Source organism: Astyanax mexicanus, chromosome 1 (assembly GCF_023375975.1).
Source record: "Astyanax mexicanus isolate ESR-SI-001 chromosome 1, AstMex3_surface, whole genome shotgun sequence".
NCBI lineage: Eukaryota > Metazoa > Chordata > Actinopteri > Characiformes > Acestrorhamphidae > Astyanax > Astyanax mexicanus.
Window position 1 is genome coordinate 17952409 of NC_064408.1, and position 15882 is coordinate 17968290.

The 15882-nt window shown below is 37.1% G+C and overlaps 1 protein-coding gene across 1 annotated transcript; it reads left to right on the forward strand.

The window, feature by feature from the left end:
- On the forward strand, positions 1–8926 carry fbxw2 (F-box and WD repeat domain containing 2). The gene is made up of 7 exons (XM_007256991.4): positions 1–530; positions 3168–3677; positions 4002–4196; positions 4890–5023; positions 5836–5922; positions 6199–6368; positions 7086–8926. Exons 2-7 carry the CDS (start codon positions 3188–3190, stop codon positions 7375–7377), a joined length of 1368 nt encoding a protein of 455 aa, XP_007257053.2. The 5' UTR covers positions 1–530; positions 3168–3187; the 3' UTR covers positions 7378–8926.
- The last annotated feature ends 6956 nt before the right edge of the window (positions 8927–15882 follow it).

The window sequence follows — 15882 nt, forward strand, 5'->3', positions numbered from 1 at the left end:
GGCAGTCTCCCGGCTACAGCTTCTGTGGCGGAACTTCCCGTCGCTGTTGTGGGTTAACGGGTTGTCTCCGGGTTCTTTAGCCGTTAGCTTTCCTCACTAACAGGCGCTGATTAAAACGCTCAGCTTGTGCTTCTTAAATCCAGACAGCGCTGAAAGCGTGGAGGAATGAGGTGTCTGTCTGTTCGCGCGCAGTTTATTAACTCTTATTTTTTTATTCGGTTAAATCTGTAGTTTATATTATTCAGTCTGGTTAGCCAGACGTCCAGGGAATGCAGAGCTCAGTTATTTAGGTTAGCTAGCTTTAGCTAACAGACTAGCCTGGCTTCTGCAGCACAACTGAGGAGCTAAGATACATTTTAAAGGTTTATTTTCTACCTGTTAAATATATATAATCTTATTAAATACATGTTTAGCTCGTAGGGCTCACTGTAACATTGGATTTGAGCTAGCTGGCTTGTTTGTTAAGGTGTTTCTCAAGCAGCTAGAAGCTAACTAGCATCCCCTCTAACCATCGGATTCTTCTGGAAATGGTGAGTGGCTTGTTGACTTTCTCACTGATATGGAAACGGAATACTAATAAAATGATAACACTGGGATATACGGTCCTTGTTGTGAGGCTATTTCAATTGTTTGGAGCTGCTGAACTGGTTTGTTTAGCTCTTGTATCGTTAGCTAACTAGGTTTAGCTTATCCATATGTCATATCACTGCTGTTCTGTAGCTATATTGACCAAGTAATATCTACTACACTGCTGGAGCTCCCCAAATGTTTATACCCTCTGTAGCTATATCTGTCTATTTTTCCTGTGGGTTATTTGATTGTATACATGTAGATAACTGTGTGTTTTAATCTATTGTATGCGTAAATTCCCTTTTTGATCAATAACATTTCTAGACAGCTGTATAACTAACTTACATCACTTGTCAAAAGTTTGGACACACCTATTTTCATTCAATGTGTTTTCTTCCTTTTTTATGATTTTCTACAATTGTAAATGTAATATATAAAACATATTAGACAGGAACACATGCAGAATTATTTAGCCACATTTAACTTTAATAACAGATTTGCACACTCTTGGTATTTTCAAATTAAAATAAATTTATTTGTATAGCGCCTTTTGCAACTGATGTTGTCACAAAACAGCTTTACAGGACAAATAATCAGACAAAACACTGAACGTACACCTGGAATAGTTTTCATAGTGTCTTAAAGGAATTCCTAGAGGTGCTGAGGTGTTCTTCCCGCTGTGAAGCTCCATCCCAAATCACCTCAAATCACCATCTCAGTGGATCAGGTTTAGATCAGGGGATTTTGGAGCGCAAACACTTTTTTTTGTTTACTACATAAATGTATGGGTCTCTCTTATTTTTTCTACAAGTCTACATTATTAGAAAAGGAAAGAAATAAAGCAGAACATTGATTTAGAAGGTGTGCCCAACCTTTTGACAGGTAATCAATTAATCAGTCATTGATAGATTGTTCTACAGACCCAAAAAAATAAATGTTGGGTATTTACGTTCAGTTTTACCCAAATCTTAAACTGAGCTTAGACATTCAGAGCTGTTTATTGTTTAAATAATCAATGTATTAGGACACACCTGGGAAACAGACTTACCTGACAGTCACCTATTACAATACTTTTGCTCACGAGGCAGATGAGTTTGTTCAGACAGTAAGTGCTATTTTCTGCGTTGTGTATCAGATCCAGATGTAAACACCTGGAAGTAAACGCTGAACTCAAATGACTCAAATTCAGTCGGGATTGGTCTCGCTGTTCCAATGCTTCTAAAGGGGACTGTATATATCTATCTAGCCAAGCTATTTAACTAGCTAACCTATGTGTTTTGGTTGCAGCTGTAACATTGTGTGGGCTAAGTGGCCAACATCTAAACATCTCTGTTTAAAACTAACTAACACTAACTAATCTAGTTAGTCTAGTTAAATTTTGACATGTGGTTAATTAGTTAGCTACCTATCAAACATTGGTTATTTGGTTTGTTGATCAGCAGGTTTCTTTAGTCAAATAACTGTCAAGTACAGGGGTTGGACAATGAAACTGAAACACCGGTCATTTTAGTGTGGGAGGTTTCATGGCTAAATTGGAGCAGCCTGGTGGCCAATCTTCATTGATTGCACATTGCACCAGTGAAAGCAGAGTGTGAAGGTTTAATTAGCAGGGTAAGAGCACAGTTTTGCTCCAAATATTGCAATGTACACAACATTATGGGTGCCATACCAGAGTTCAAAAGAGGACAAATTGTTGGTGCACGCTTGCTGCCGCATCTGTGACCAAGACAGCAAGTCTTTGTGATGTATCAAGAGCCATGGTATCCAGGGTAATGTCAGGACGAACCACATCAGACAGGATTAACTGTGGATGCAAGAGGAAGCTGTCTGAAAGGAATGTTTGGGTGCTAAACCGGATTGTATCTAGAAAACATAAAACCACAGCCGCCCAAATCACGGCAAAGGTTAATGTGAACCCCAACTCTCAACTGTCCGTCGGGATAATAAATTATTGTGGTCTTAAACCTGGTGTTTCAGTTTCATTGTCCAACCTCTATAGGTGCAAATACTGCAGTTGTTTTTCATGTTGTAACAGGTAGTAGAACAGCTGTAGTTAGCCTTGTCTGAAAGTAACCTACTCTTTTGCTGTGTAACTACTTTCCTAGTACCAATCTCATCCCCAACACACCGCAGCAGGTTTGTTTCTTTTCTACACAGAGCTTATTCTGTTGGCAGTACTGCTCTACAGGGCGGAGACAAGCTCTGTGTTTACATCTGTGTCAGCAATACTTGCAGTTTTCAGTAGCTAAAGGCATTCAATAAAAGGGGTGTCCATATAGACTCAAGTTAGGGTTTTAATGCTTTTTGATGTTTATTCAAAAATGTTAAATGTTTAATATATGTTTTTTTATTGTTGTTTTTAAATGCCATTTTCTTGTAGACAAAATACATTTAGAATATATAAATCAAAGGAGTAGCAAATTTTATTAGAGTTTGGTATTTTGGTATTTTTTTATGGCCAGACATATTTGTTTAAGTGCATCCCTCCTGGAAGGCCATATTTAGCAATGAAAGCATTATGTAACAGCTGTTGGTTGTGGTGCTGTTTTTTTCTTCTGTGCTTTGTTTTCAGTATCCACACATTATTTTTTTAACAGGTAGACGCCCTCATGTGCCCATGGAGAAGGAGGCCTTCGAGGGATGGCTGGAGTCAGTCTCCGCCTCCTTCCTGGCATTGAATGACCAGCAGCGCAATCAGTCGTTGGACCACCTGATCTCGCTGAGCGGTGCCGTCCAACTTCGGCACTTATCCAATGGGCTGGAGACGCTGCTGAAGCGGGACTTCTTGCGTCTGCTGCCCCTGGAGCTGGCCTTCTACCTGCTCCGCTGGCTGGACCCTCAAACGCTGCTTACCTGCTGTTTGGTGTGCAAGCAGTGGAACAAAGTAATTAATGCCTGTACGGAAGTATGGCAGGGCGTGTGCAGAGACTTGGGCTGGCGAATTGACGACTCCATCCAGGACGGTGTGCACTGGAAACAGGTGTATTTGAAGGCCAAGATTCGTATGAAGCAGCTGAAAGAGGAAAATGCCTTTGAGACCAGCTCACTGATTGGGCACAGTGCCCGTGTGTATGCGTTATACTACAAAGACGGTCTGCTCTGCACAGGTATGTGCGTGTGAAACTGGTGATGTGTTCCTTTCTTTTAGTATAGTTATGTTTATTGGAAAAATGTGTGACATAAGCACTTATGCACCGTGCATGATAGAGATATAAGTGTGAGGAGGATAAGTGTAAGTGTAGCATCCTAAACACCTGAGGAGGCTTTGTTTAACAATGTATATGTATAATAGTGTTAAAACTAATGTAACTGTTGCCCCTTTTAATGTGTGTTAGACATTTGGCAAACAGGTAATAAAATTTATTTAAAAAAAGACACTAAAGTATATAAAGTAAATATATAAACATTGCATCTATCTACATTTCTTTCAGGTTCTGATGACCTGTCAGCGAAACTGTGGGATGTTCGCACTGGGCAGTGCATTTATGGCATCCAGACACACACCTGTGCAACTGTGAAATTTGATGAGCAGAAACTGGTGACAGGGTCTTTTGACAACACCATTGCATGCTGGGAGTGGAGTACAGGTGCTAAAATTCAGCAGTTCCGTGGACACACTGGTGCAGGTTAGTGCTAGTCAGCGTTGCCAAGTGTCTGACAGTAACACACATTTTGTACAACACACCAGTGGTTATAAAATGTAGCAAGCAATGTATGAGTGAAGTCTAGCTTTAATTCAGTAAACAACACTGACCCAGTTAGAGTGGCATTAAGACATACCTATACCAGCAGTGTATTAATTCAGATCAGGAATCATCTCTTTGTTCTCTGTTCTCAATATAATATTGTTATCTGTCCAAAATCTATTTCTTCTGAACTGAAGTATTTTATATTGATTTGATTTTCATTTGATTTGATTTTTAGCAACGACTAATTCTAGCCTTTTTGTTCTTGAGCATTGTCAGTGGTTTGAATCTTGATATAAACTTTTGTATTCACATTCATAAACGCATCTCTTGGTTGTATACTCTGACAGACAAATGCCAAGTTCACTAGATGCAACAAAAAAAAAAACCCTGTAGTTTGTCTGCAGTTGTGTAGGTAGCTTATGTTTGATGTGTTTTTATTTGAGTGAATTCAAATTTTGCTGATTTTGTAATTGATTATCTTTTAATGAAGGAAGTAACAAATCAAATTTCATATTTTGGTGATGTTTGTTTTTTCCTCTAGAAACGTTTCATACAGGTTGTGTTGTTTGTACTAATTTATTGTATTAGCGTTAGTGTGTTTCTGAGGTGTGTTTCTGTGTGTTTTTTTAGTTTTCAGTGTGGACTACAATGATGAGTTGGACACGTTGGTCAGCGGTTCAGCAGACTTCTCTGTCAAAGTGTGGGCTCTGTCAGCTGGGGCCTGTCTCAACACCCTTACCGGACACACGGAATGGGTCACTAAGGTAAGATAGTACTATTAGTTTTATGTGTTTTCTTGACACATATATTTGATATGTTTAAGACTCTAAGGGACTTATGCTTCATGGTATGTTCTGTGATGTGGCTAAAAGGTAAACAGCTGTATAGGATGGCAGATGGCATATCCGCCTTGCACAGAGGAGAGAAGGCTTAATTTAATGTTTTAGGTGGGGTGATCATAGGGATTTGCCCTTTATATCAACCTGTTCTGGATATAAATGTCCGTCAAAAATATTGATGTATACAAAGAGACAATTGGGAAGAGGAGATATTTAGTCAACTCTGTAGCATTTACTGTGATACAGAAATAGTTTGCATATCACTTGTCCTTTTGCTTATAAAACTGTTATTTTTCATTACCCCTTTATTTACACTGTATGTTTTCTATAGGAAGGGAAATAGTGGGTGCGGTTACACAAGCGTTGTTTTTACATTCAGGGCTGGAACTATTGTAAAATACGTGTTCCAGCATTGTCCAGTGCTGAGTGCTGATGGAGTATCTTCAGAAATTTGGTCCTCTAGCTTGCAAATCTAACAAATGGTGTGCAATGCCAACAATGATGTCATCATGTACGGTTGCTTAGCTCAGTGTATGACAGCCCATTAGCTCTCAGTTACTGGTGCTTTTGTTTTTTAGGATTACAGAACTCCGCTACAAAGATTATACTTATTATTATTATTATTATTATAAGTTCAACTAATATAGCACCTTTTGAATAAGTTTTGTTAGACAAAATATATTGCTACATGCAGACAGAGCTGAATACATGCTAACTTGTCATTCACCCTGTTCTAGGTACTTTTACAGAAGAGCGAAGTTGAGTCCATGATGCACAGTCCTGGTGACTATATTTTACTGAGTGCTGATAAGTATGAAATCAAGGTAATGTAAATCCTGTATTTTTGTACAGTTAATTTATTTTTTCTTTTGTGAGTTTTATGTGTTTAGTTATATTACTTCTGTCTCTCAGGAATGTTCAAATGAATATAAAATTATATATTTTAAGCATTTAAAGAAAATGGTCACATTTTTGTCATATGGCTGTTGGGCAATAAATGTTTACAAGTTTGGTAGCTAAATGTTTGCACATTTGCTGGCATTAAATTGAACAAAATCACCTGGTTCTTTAAACACTCTAATTTCTCTGTGCTTATGCAGGTGTGGCCCATTGGGCGAGAGATCAACTGCAAGTGCTTAAAGACGCTGTCTGTCTCCGAGGACCGTAGCGTCTGTCTCCAGCCCCGCCTACAGTTTGATGGCCGCTACATCGTCTGCAGCTCTGACCTAGGTGTCTACCAGTGGGACTTTGCCAGTTTTGATGTCGTAAGGTAGAAGCTGATTTGTTGAACCTTTTACAAGGCATAGTGCAACTGGTGCACGTTTAGTAATATTATAATTAAATGTCTGCTTGTCTGCTGTCTCTGTGCCCATAGAAGGAAAACACCTTTGCAGTTTAGGCCACTGAAAGCACATGCTCACCTTCATGCTCTGAGAACTAGTAGCAGTGTGTGATCAGGGAATCCTAACTATTGGTGGAAAATGGAAATTAATAAATTTGCGAGTGGTGTGGGTTAAACATAGACAACATCAATCAGTTAGTGCCATAGATATGATGTAGACTTTTTTGGTCAGAAGTTGACATTAACTCATTAATGTCAATAGCAGTATAAGGCATTTAATGGTTTTTAAACTTATGATTTATTTTCTTTAAACTTATGATTTTTTTTATTTTATTTTATGTTATTTGACATACAAGGGCATACGTATTGCATTATTTTGCCCTACATTCTACCTCATTGTAATACGTTACCTTTGTCTTAATTTCTCCTGTCAAGCTAGAGAAACTTTGGTACTTTGTTGGTGTTTTGTTGTTTATTTTAAACAATGATAGTAAAGATATTCTATTTTCTTCTTTTTAAAAAATATTAAAATATATATATATATTTTTAATATTCCAAAAATATTGCCAATGTTGTCCTTATGTTAATGTTTCCTGGTGACCTGCCTTTAGCACCAGTCTCTAACCTGTCACTGGTAATTTACAGAGTCATCAAATCGCCACAAGACCCGTTCAGTCCTTCCCTGCTCAGCTTCGGCAAGGTGTTTGCCCTCCTCTTCGATAACCACCACTTGTATGTCATGGACCTGAGAACTGAGGCCATCACTGGTCGCTGGCCACTGCCGGCCTACCGCAAATCCAAAAGAGGCTCCAGCTTTCTGCCAGGGATTACTTCATGGCTCAATGGATTTGATGGGAATAACGATGCAGGCCTGGTTTTTGCCACCAGCATGCCTGACCATAGCATTCATCTGGTTCTGTGGAAGGAGAATGGATAGACAAGGGATTGAATTCACCCCAGCTTGGATTGAGAGCAGGGACTCAACGAAAAACCTTAAAACAAGAAAAGGGTGCTCTTGATTTTCAGAAACTTGCAGCCAACTACGTTAGATATTGCATGGACCAAACTTCTTTCTTTTTTCTTTTTCTCACTCTGCTCTGTTTGCTTTTATGTTTAAGAAGAAGAAAAAAGATAACAGGCTCTTACAATCTCTCATACAGTCATGTACAGAATCATACTTGTGCAAACAAATATCTCACATCTAGTAGCAGAGTGTGGAGTTACCACAAAGGGCGAACGGTTGGACTAACTGAGTTTAACTTGCTTTAAACTTGTTTATGCAAGTTAATAATTGAACAGTAGGAACAACAAGGCAACAGTGCTCAACTGAAAGGTTATAAAAGTCGAGCTGCAGTACATTCTCCCAAATTCTTTTCCCAAAATTAATAATGTAATTTGTCTTTGAGCCTAATTATATTTTTTAATAAAAAGAAGTTTATTTTGTAAGTTACACATTTACATGCGGAATACAGGGAAATGTTGCCTTAATTCCTTTACTTCCTTTAAAAAAGAAAGAGAGAGAGATTCTTGCAGATGAAACTGCACATGCTCTCGCTACCAGTTCAAGCATCTGCAGTTTTCCTTTTCTTTTCATGAAAATACTCATCTGCAGTCTGGTGTGTAGGAATGTCACTAGGTTTCATTAACACGCTGACCCATGTTTTAAATTTTCACTTGAAATGAGTCATGTGCCTTTTTTAGTTTTAACACATATGTGACAAATCTTATAATTCAGTATTACCACCCCTAACTTCAAGTATGCTTATTTTTTACACTCATTTTTTAACCCAATGTAATCAGCACCTCAATATGTACTATTTACTACACTATTTACACATGCTACTTCACTGGAAAGTGTTTCACATGAATCTCGTTGAATTTTTTACTCATCATTTTTAAAAGCTGCTTTAGGTCAGTGAGGAAAATGGCAAGGCTATCATTGTCATTTCAGATATCACTTGTTCAGCTCTACAGTTTTGCAGGTCCCATAGATTCGCAGATAAAAGTCCCACCTTTCTATTTTTTTAATGTTAATCAAAAAAGTAATCGGACAAACTTTTAGTATAGAATGTTTTCTGTCTTTTGGTAGAGGCTCAGTAGCTTCCTTGGTGTTTCTTTAGTGCTTTTGCGTACATAGTTTTCTCAAATATCGGCTTGCAAATATGTGAAACTCCCCCATTTTTTTTTGGTTACAGTGGATTTTGGTGGGATTCTAGTAACAATGACACTTTCCCCCAGAACAAAGTGGAATTGAGTGTCCACGCCACGGCTCAGTTATCATCAACACTTTAACACTGGAACCTGGGCTTTAATCTCCATATGCACAGTTGACTGATCACTTCTTTCTAACATCACAATCTCACAACAGTAACTCTCGTCACTGTAGACAATATTGCCATTCATTTTCAAATAGCAACTATCAGGTTTGTTGGTTGTATATAAAATTATAATGCTGTCTTTCAAATAAATGAAAGTAGCTAAGGGTAGATGTCTGTCTTTTCTTTTTTTTCCAGCAGGTGAATACAATTGAAATCCATTTTGATGTAATTGGCGGCAAGCAATGCTTTGGACATTGCAGGTCAAAATTTAATCTAGCAAAAAGAGAGAACGTAAATATTTGGTGTCCAGTACCAATTTCGCTGTTACCTACTGACTGGAGATGGGTAAGACGAGGATTCCAAATGTCTGATGTTTTCCAGCACATACTGGATCTTCTCCCTATGTAATTTACTACAGAACTCATTCACCTGTACATACTGTACATACTATACTGTATGTCTTTTTAATATACCTTGCCTGAATTGCCACATGTTTGATAAAAAAAAAAAAGCTTGGATAGCAAATGCAAGATCTGGGGAGAGATCCTCTTTATTTGCATCAGATAAGGGAAAAGTCATGGAATTTAAAAATAGCAATTTCCAGGCCTGGTAAGTTTTGGAAAAATAATTCAGTTATTTAGCTTACACAATGGAGCTCTCAGGATCTGACACACATTTTATTATTACTTTATCTGATTCATTGTAGATCTACTATAATCAATTTGAATTTTTATTTTTAGTTGGTTTTTGGTTTTATTGACCATGTATGTTTTAAAAATCGTATGGTCATGAAAATTTGCCTTGAAGGCATGAAAAAGTAATGGAAATGGTTAAAAAGTGTATGAACCCTGGCAGATTAACAACCAAATACTTTAGACGAGATATTATGTGAATTGTGTGACCCAATAATGGTTTTGAGGCATGTTTTGGATTATTTTACTGTTAAAGCCATCCTTTTTTGGCTTCAGCCCTGTAATAGATGATTTCTGTTCACATTTGTACTCAAAAGTTTCTGGTATTTTGTGGAGTCAAATTTTCCCGGTTCCAATGCTGCTAGTAGCAACACAACCCCACAACTCAAAAAAGCATGCTTGATCTACCTCCAAGCTTCACATTCTATATGCCAAGGTGTTCTTTTCATGAAGTTCCCTTTTTTATTCAAACATACCTGACCTCATAGTGGCTAAAGTGTAGGGATAGTATTTTAATTTACATTTATTTATTTTTTTATTTTATGCTGGTGCTTTGTGTCTGTGTTAAAACATAATGATAAATATTGTGTATTGTAAAAATGTATTTTAAATGTTTATTGCTCACCTATATTTGGATGAGCAGGCACCTCTTAAATTCTTCACACACAAGGGAGTTGTACTTTGTGTACAAGGGAGCCAATCATCAATCCCAGATTCCTCTGATAGGTTCATCTGTATGTTTTTTTTGTACATGTTTTGGTAATGATATAGATTCTGTAATGTTTCTTTGAGAAAGTTTTTCACTTATTTTCTTTTTTTTTATTTTAGAATAGGAACATGCCATTTCTCTGTGGCCTTCCTGCATAGAACAGTAGAGGGCACCAAACATTTGTACTATACATGCATTTAAACGCCTGGTGTCGCGTGTCAGTCACTAGTAGAGATTAATGGATAGTGGGCTGTGTTCCTGCACAGATAAATGCATTTGTTGCTTAAGCACTTCTGAGTTAACTCCCCTGTTAAATTAGCTGGTTTAGCTAGGTCTGTTGAAGCAGGAGATCAGCAAACTGTGCTGAACTCTGACCCTCATTTCCCACCCCTGGTCTAGGGGTATGCTTCATAAGTAGCAACTTAACTAAACAATCTATCTAAAATGTACAGTTATAAAAATGGATGTCTACACAGCACTACTAATATTTACTTAAATGCAAATTATTCAGTAATCAGGGTAAATTAAAGAGTTTCTAATATATGTAACATATTTTGAACCCTCCCGTTATGTTAATTTGTCAGGAACAGCAATGGTGCATGTTTAATTATCTAAAATATGTCTTAAACAAAAAAAAAAAAATCCTATAAAGCAGTGTGAATATTTCGTAACTAATTATTCTTTCAATATTTAGTGCAATAGTGTTCCTTACCTCTAACAGGTAATGGTTCAATTTGGAAAATTCACTCGTTTTTTATTTTAAAAATAAGTTAACTTTTTTAAATGATTCACTACTTAAACATTTGAAAGTCCAACATATAAAACACAATAGTTTTACATAACATTGAAACACAACATTGCAATTTTGTTTTAGTTTTGTTTTTGCAGGGAGTGGTTGCAAATATGTGAGATTAACCATGTTTATATTATAAGTTGATTAGACTAATTAAAGGAAGCAGAAGAAGTTTCATACTGAAACAGTACCTTTAACCAGTTTTCGTGGGTCTTCAAACTTTAAAACGGGTCAATTTGATCTGTAACATAGCAGGGTTAATGAACATGCCATTCTAAGTCCAATTTATACCACTGATATAATATTTTATTATAATATTATAGCATTTTTATTTATTTAATATAATGCCAGTAATGGCTACCAAGTAATACTGATGCTGAGCCCCAGCTCTGACACATCTGCTAACATACACGTATGTTCATTAATATCACACTAGTGAAGTTGGGAGAGAGGGCGCCATCTAGCCATAAAGAGAAAGCACAAACAATTGTGCTCTCTTGGACTTCAAATGCTGATGGCAAGTAGCTTAATCTGCCAATCCATGGATCATAGTGACTTGGAGCCTCACATACTTTACTTTTAATACCTAGACACATTACTTTTATATTATTAAGAATGTTTAGGCATTAATAATTGGACTTTAAATATCCTCGATAAATAAAACAATGAGTCAGATTTAGGTCAATATAAATGACTAAGGTTATGTACATATATTGTACGATATTGTAATATCTGTGACAGGCCTAGTCAAGTTTATTTTGAAAAGTGCATCAGTTTCTCTCTAAAGAGATAAAGACATCCTTGGTTAAGATTCTGGAAGGTTCCACCTCTTTCCCATAAATCACTCAGTGGTTAACTCCTACTGTTCAAATTGAATAAGTATAGCCTGTGATGTTTACCGCAGTCTACTCCATTATAGTTAGAAACTTAGCCCTAGAATCTGCAGCTCCAGAAACACAGTAAATCTTCTTTTATAGAGAACACCTTCCTCCACCAAATATAAATGATTCAAATGATGAATTAAATGATTTGCAATGGGATATATTTCCCATAAAAGCTTGTTTTTTCGTTAGTAGATTATAGTGATGTACTGTGTGTACACTTTATGGACCAAACAACTGGTACACAGGCTCAATTTATTCTTTCTTCTGAAATCAAGGGTATTAAAATGAGTTTATTCTGCTTTTGTTAGAGTAACTGTCTCTACTAGTTGTGCAAGATGTTCATAAGCCATGATTTTGGAGCATTATGTGAAGCAGTGGATCAAAGGTTTAAAGCTTAATGCTGGGGCATTTATACCTCTTTAGTCCTCTTTAGTACTCATGAAAAAACAAGCTTTGTGGGAAATATATCCCAGTGAAAATGATTTAATTACTGATTATTATTACTAATTAATGATTTAAAATGATTTTCTCTACAGGGGTCAGAAATGTGAGTCTGTGTGCATTTGCACATCTGTGTCGGCAATGGGTGCAATGTAAAATCACAAAATTAATCTGTTCATTAATCGGGTGTCCACAAAGGTTTGGACATACAGTTTATAAAGTATATAATAATATATACTTAAAAGATTCTCAATGATGCAGCATTGCCGAGTAGCATCACAGCACGCTCGGCGGAAAGCACAGCGACTCGGTTCTGATACATCAGCTCACAGATGCCTTGTGCTGATCAACATCATCACCCGTTGGAGTGATGGGGGGGGAAAGAGCAAGGCCAATTGTGCTCTCTCAGGGCTCCGGCAGCCGATGGCAAGCTGCATAACTGGGATTCGAATCGGCAATCTCCTGATCATAGTGTTAGCGATTAGCCTGCTGGACCACTGCTGCCTTCATGTTTTCCCCTGGTTCTTCTCTAACATCTTTTAAAAAATATGAGAAGCAGCGTTTTGCTTAGACCACACACATAACAAGATTTACACCAGCATTACAACACACACACACATACAACCAAACTCATAAAATCCAGATGGAGCAGCTGGAACTGGCTGAAATGTGGAAAGCACATAAATAAAGCCAAAGAAACTGTATGTATATGATTTAATTACGGATAAAGAGTGTAAATGTGCTGAAAGGGCATCTCTGTTCTTGTTTCTCTAGAGAGTGTATGCTTATTGTATGGGATTCTCAGACATGCATATATATATACAGTACATGCACACACACACACACACAGACACAAACTGGTGTTTATTTTCACCCTGTCCACAAACCAAACATGATTACAAGTCAGAGAGTCAATATTTAGATATTGTGGTCAGCTCCTCAGCACAGCTTTCTATTCTCTCCGCTTTTCTCTCCAGTGTGTGCTCTTGGCTCGCTCACACTGCTGATGTCATCAACCAATGTTCTCAGATTAGTGTTCTTCTCCGTAAAGGAAACTGTAGTATACACAGTTAGTCACTGATCTGATATCACTTTCACGTGCAAATACCAAAGCTTGTGATGTAATGACTGTGATCATCAAGTATAAACAATCTTCCCAACCTTATTTTAGATGTAGTCACCAAGACACACTTTAAAAATGTTGTTTAAAAAACGTTTGGTCAGTTAAATTAAATTGATAAAAATGACTGATTACAGAGCATGTTTAGTTTAAGTAGCCTTAAAGTTTAGATAGTTTAGGTTCTTCTTACTAAAATAGAACCACCCCTGGATTTTGTTCTATTTGTAATTATTTAACACAGTAAATGCCCTCAAATGTTTACCAAAACAACCACACCAAGACCACTGAGAGACGATGTTCTTAATCTGGTCCCAGACCATAAACTTAAACCTGGTATTGGTACTGTACTGGTGATAAAAGTGTTCATATCATTCGACCTTAATGTGAATAACGTTTACGGTGGTCTACACAGACATGCCCATTTTCCATTTCTACTTCGCTTTGTTTAGTCTTGCAGCCAAGATCCCCCAGACATCTCTAAGGGTCTGTTACCTCTATCTCAGCCACTGGATGTATACACACATGATGTGCATATAGGTAAGATGATTTCCTCAGTTTTTAGAAATGTATAAGTGAGCTCTTCCCATGCATAACCATATATTGACCATTTCTCCCTTTTGTGAAAACATTTTTTTACTAGAATTGGCTTCAGCACTCAGAAAATATTAGACTAGATAAAGCACAATAACAGGATTTTTATCAATAATTTGTAAATCCTGAATAAAAATCAACCATTTAATGTTCTCCAAATCTTCAGTTTCATTATGTTTATCTAGTTTTTACATCTACAGTATTTTCAAACATGCAGAACTTGGGTTGATTCCTGTTACTGATCTGGAGTTCTTAAGTGGAGTAGAGTGTCCTGTAGAGTGTCCAAGTGTCCTTAAATTTTCAGAATGTTCATTAAATATTTTACTGCAGAAAAAAAGGTTTTGTATCACCTACACCTGTAGCCTGTACACAGGACAAGGCATTGTAAGGGGACAAAGAAGAAACAATAAAGAAAGAGTAGTTAATTTCTCCCAAAAAGGGAGAAATAGGCTGTATATGGTTATTCAGCATAATAGTTATTTATTTAAAGGGATCAACTGACATAAAAATAATGTTTCTGCCTTTGTGGTTTACAGTTTAGCCACGCATTAATACTGCAGGTTTATATGTGATTAAAATGTTCATTTATTCTGTATTCTACAAACAAGTCTCAGGTCAGTGTAATTTTGTTATTCTACTTCTGTGAACTGATAACTGATCTGTTATTTTTAAGGAAAAGCAGTCTTTCATGAGGTTGTTTAGCTTGATGAGAGGCATGTTTGTTGACTTTAACTCCAGTGGACTATCTTCACAGGCCACAATCGCTCTGATCTAGGTGGAGTGGGAAATAAACTGACCTCAGCCTGAGTCAGGAGACAAAGGGCTCCTCTAAGTGATTTGACGGTTTCATTCAGTTCACTCCTCCATCAGCCGCAATTCCCAAAGGATCACATACACAAGCCATTTGCTAAACATCTTAAACTTAAACAAAAATCAAAAAACACTTTTTCCTACCTTTTTAGTTCATTATCCAGTTCATATTAAACACAGTTTATGTGATAAATACATACATGAATTAATACATTTAAATTGTCATTATTTTTCATTAGACTGTTTTCTAGTCAGGTTAATGAAACCTAGTGGGTTGGAAAAGTAATATTATCAGTTATTATAGAACAGTGGCTCTTTGGTCCTCCCTTATAGCATATTTTGCTACAATGTTATGGAAATATATTAAGATGAGAATGCTCTTTCTCTTTATTGGGGTAAATAATTTTACTGATATTTACTGACACTTTTTAGGCGGGATAAAGGTGTTTTTTTTTTGTTTGTTTGTTTAATCTTCTAAAAATCCCTTTAGTAATTACCTTTTAACAGAGACTGTAAAAAAAGATGGACGCCGTGTTGTCGTTCCCATTCATTCAATGAAAATGAAGCCAAAATCTTCCACCATGTTGGCGATCCTGAAACCCGAGTCTGTGCATTAAATTCAAGTGCTTTTAAATTTCAAAGTCTGGTGACACTGTTTTACTTCCATACTTAGAGACCAGAGGAGGGAGAAAGACTGTAGAGAGACAGCCTACTCATTTGAATAACCCCGCCCCTGAGGGCTGCCTCCACAGAGCTCACACAGTCTATGGTCCCGCCCCGACTAGGTGTAACCCAGCCCTTTTACAATAACCACACCTTTTTAAATAGAGCTGAATAACGTTTTGAAAAACGATTTCTGTGGGGATATAACAATGTAACAATATAAGCAGAGGCTACACTAGCTGTTGCATTTAAATAAAGGATGTAGAACTACAGTATATTGGAAAAAAACGTGATTGAAAATTGTCTGTTTTGCCATTGAAACCTATGGGAATGGGTGGGGTTACACAGCTTTCTGAAACCGAACAGCAGGGGGCTCCTGACCTGTGGTGGCTTCACTTTTGAGAGACGATGCTCTGTCCAG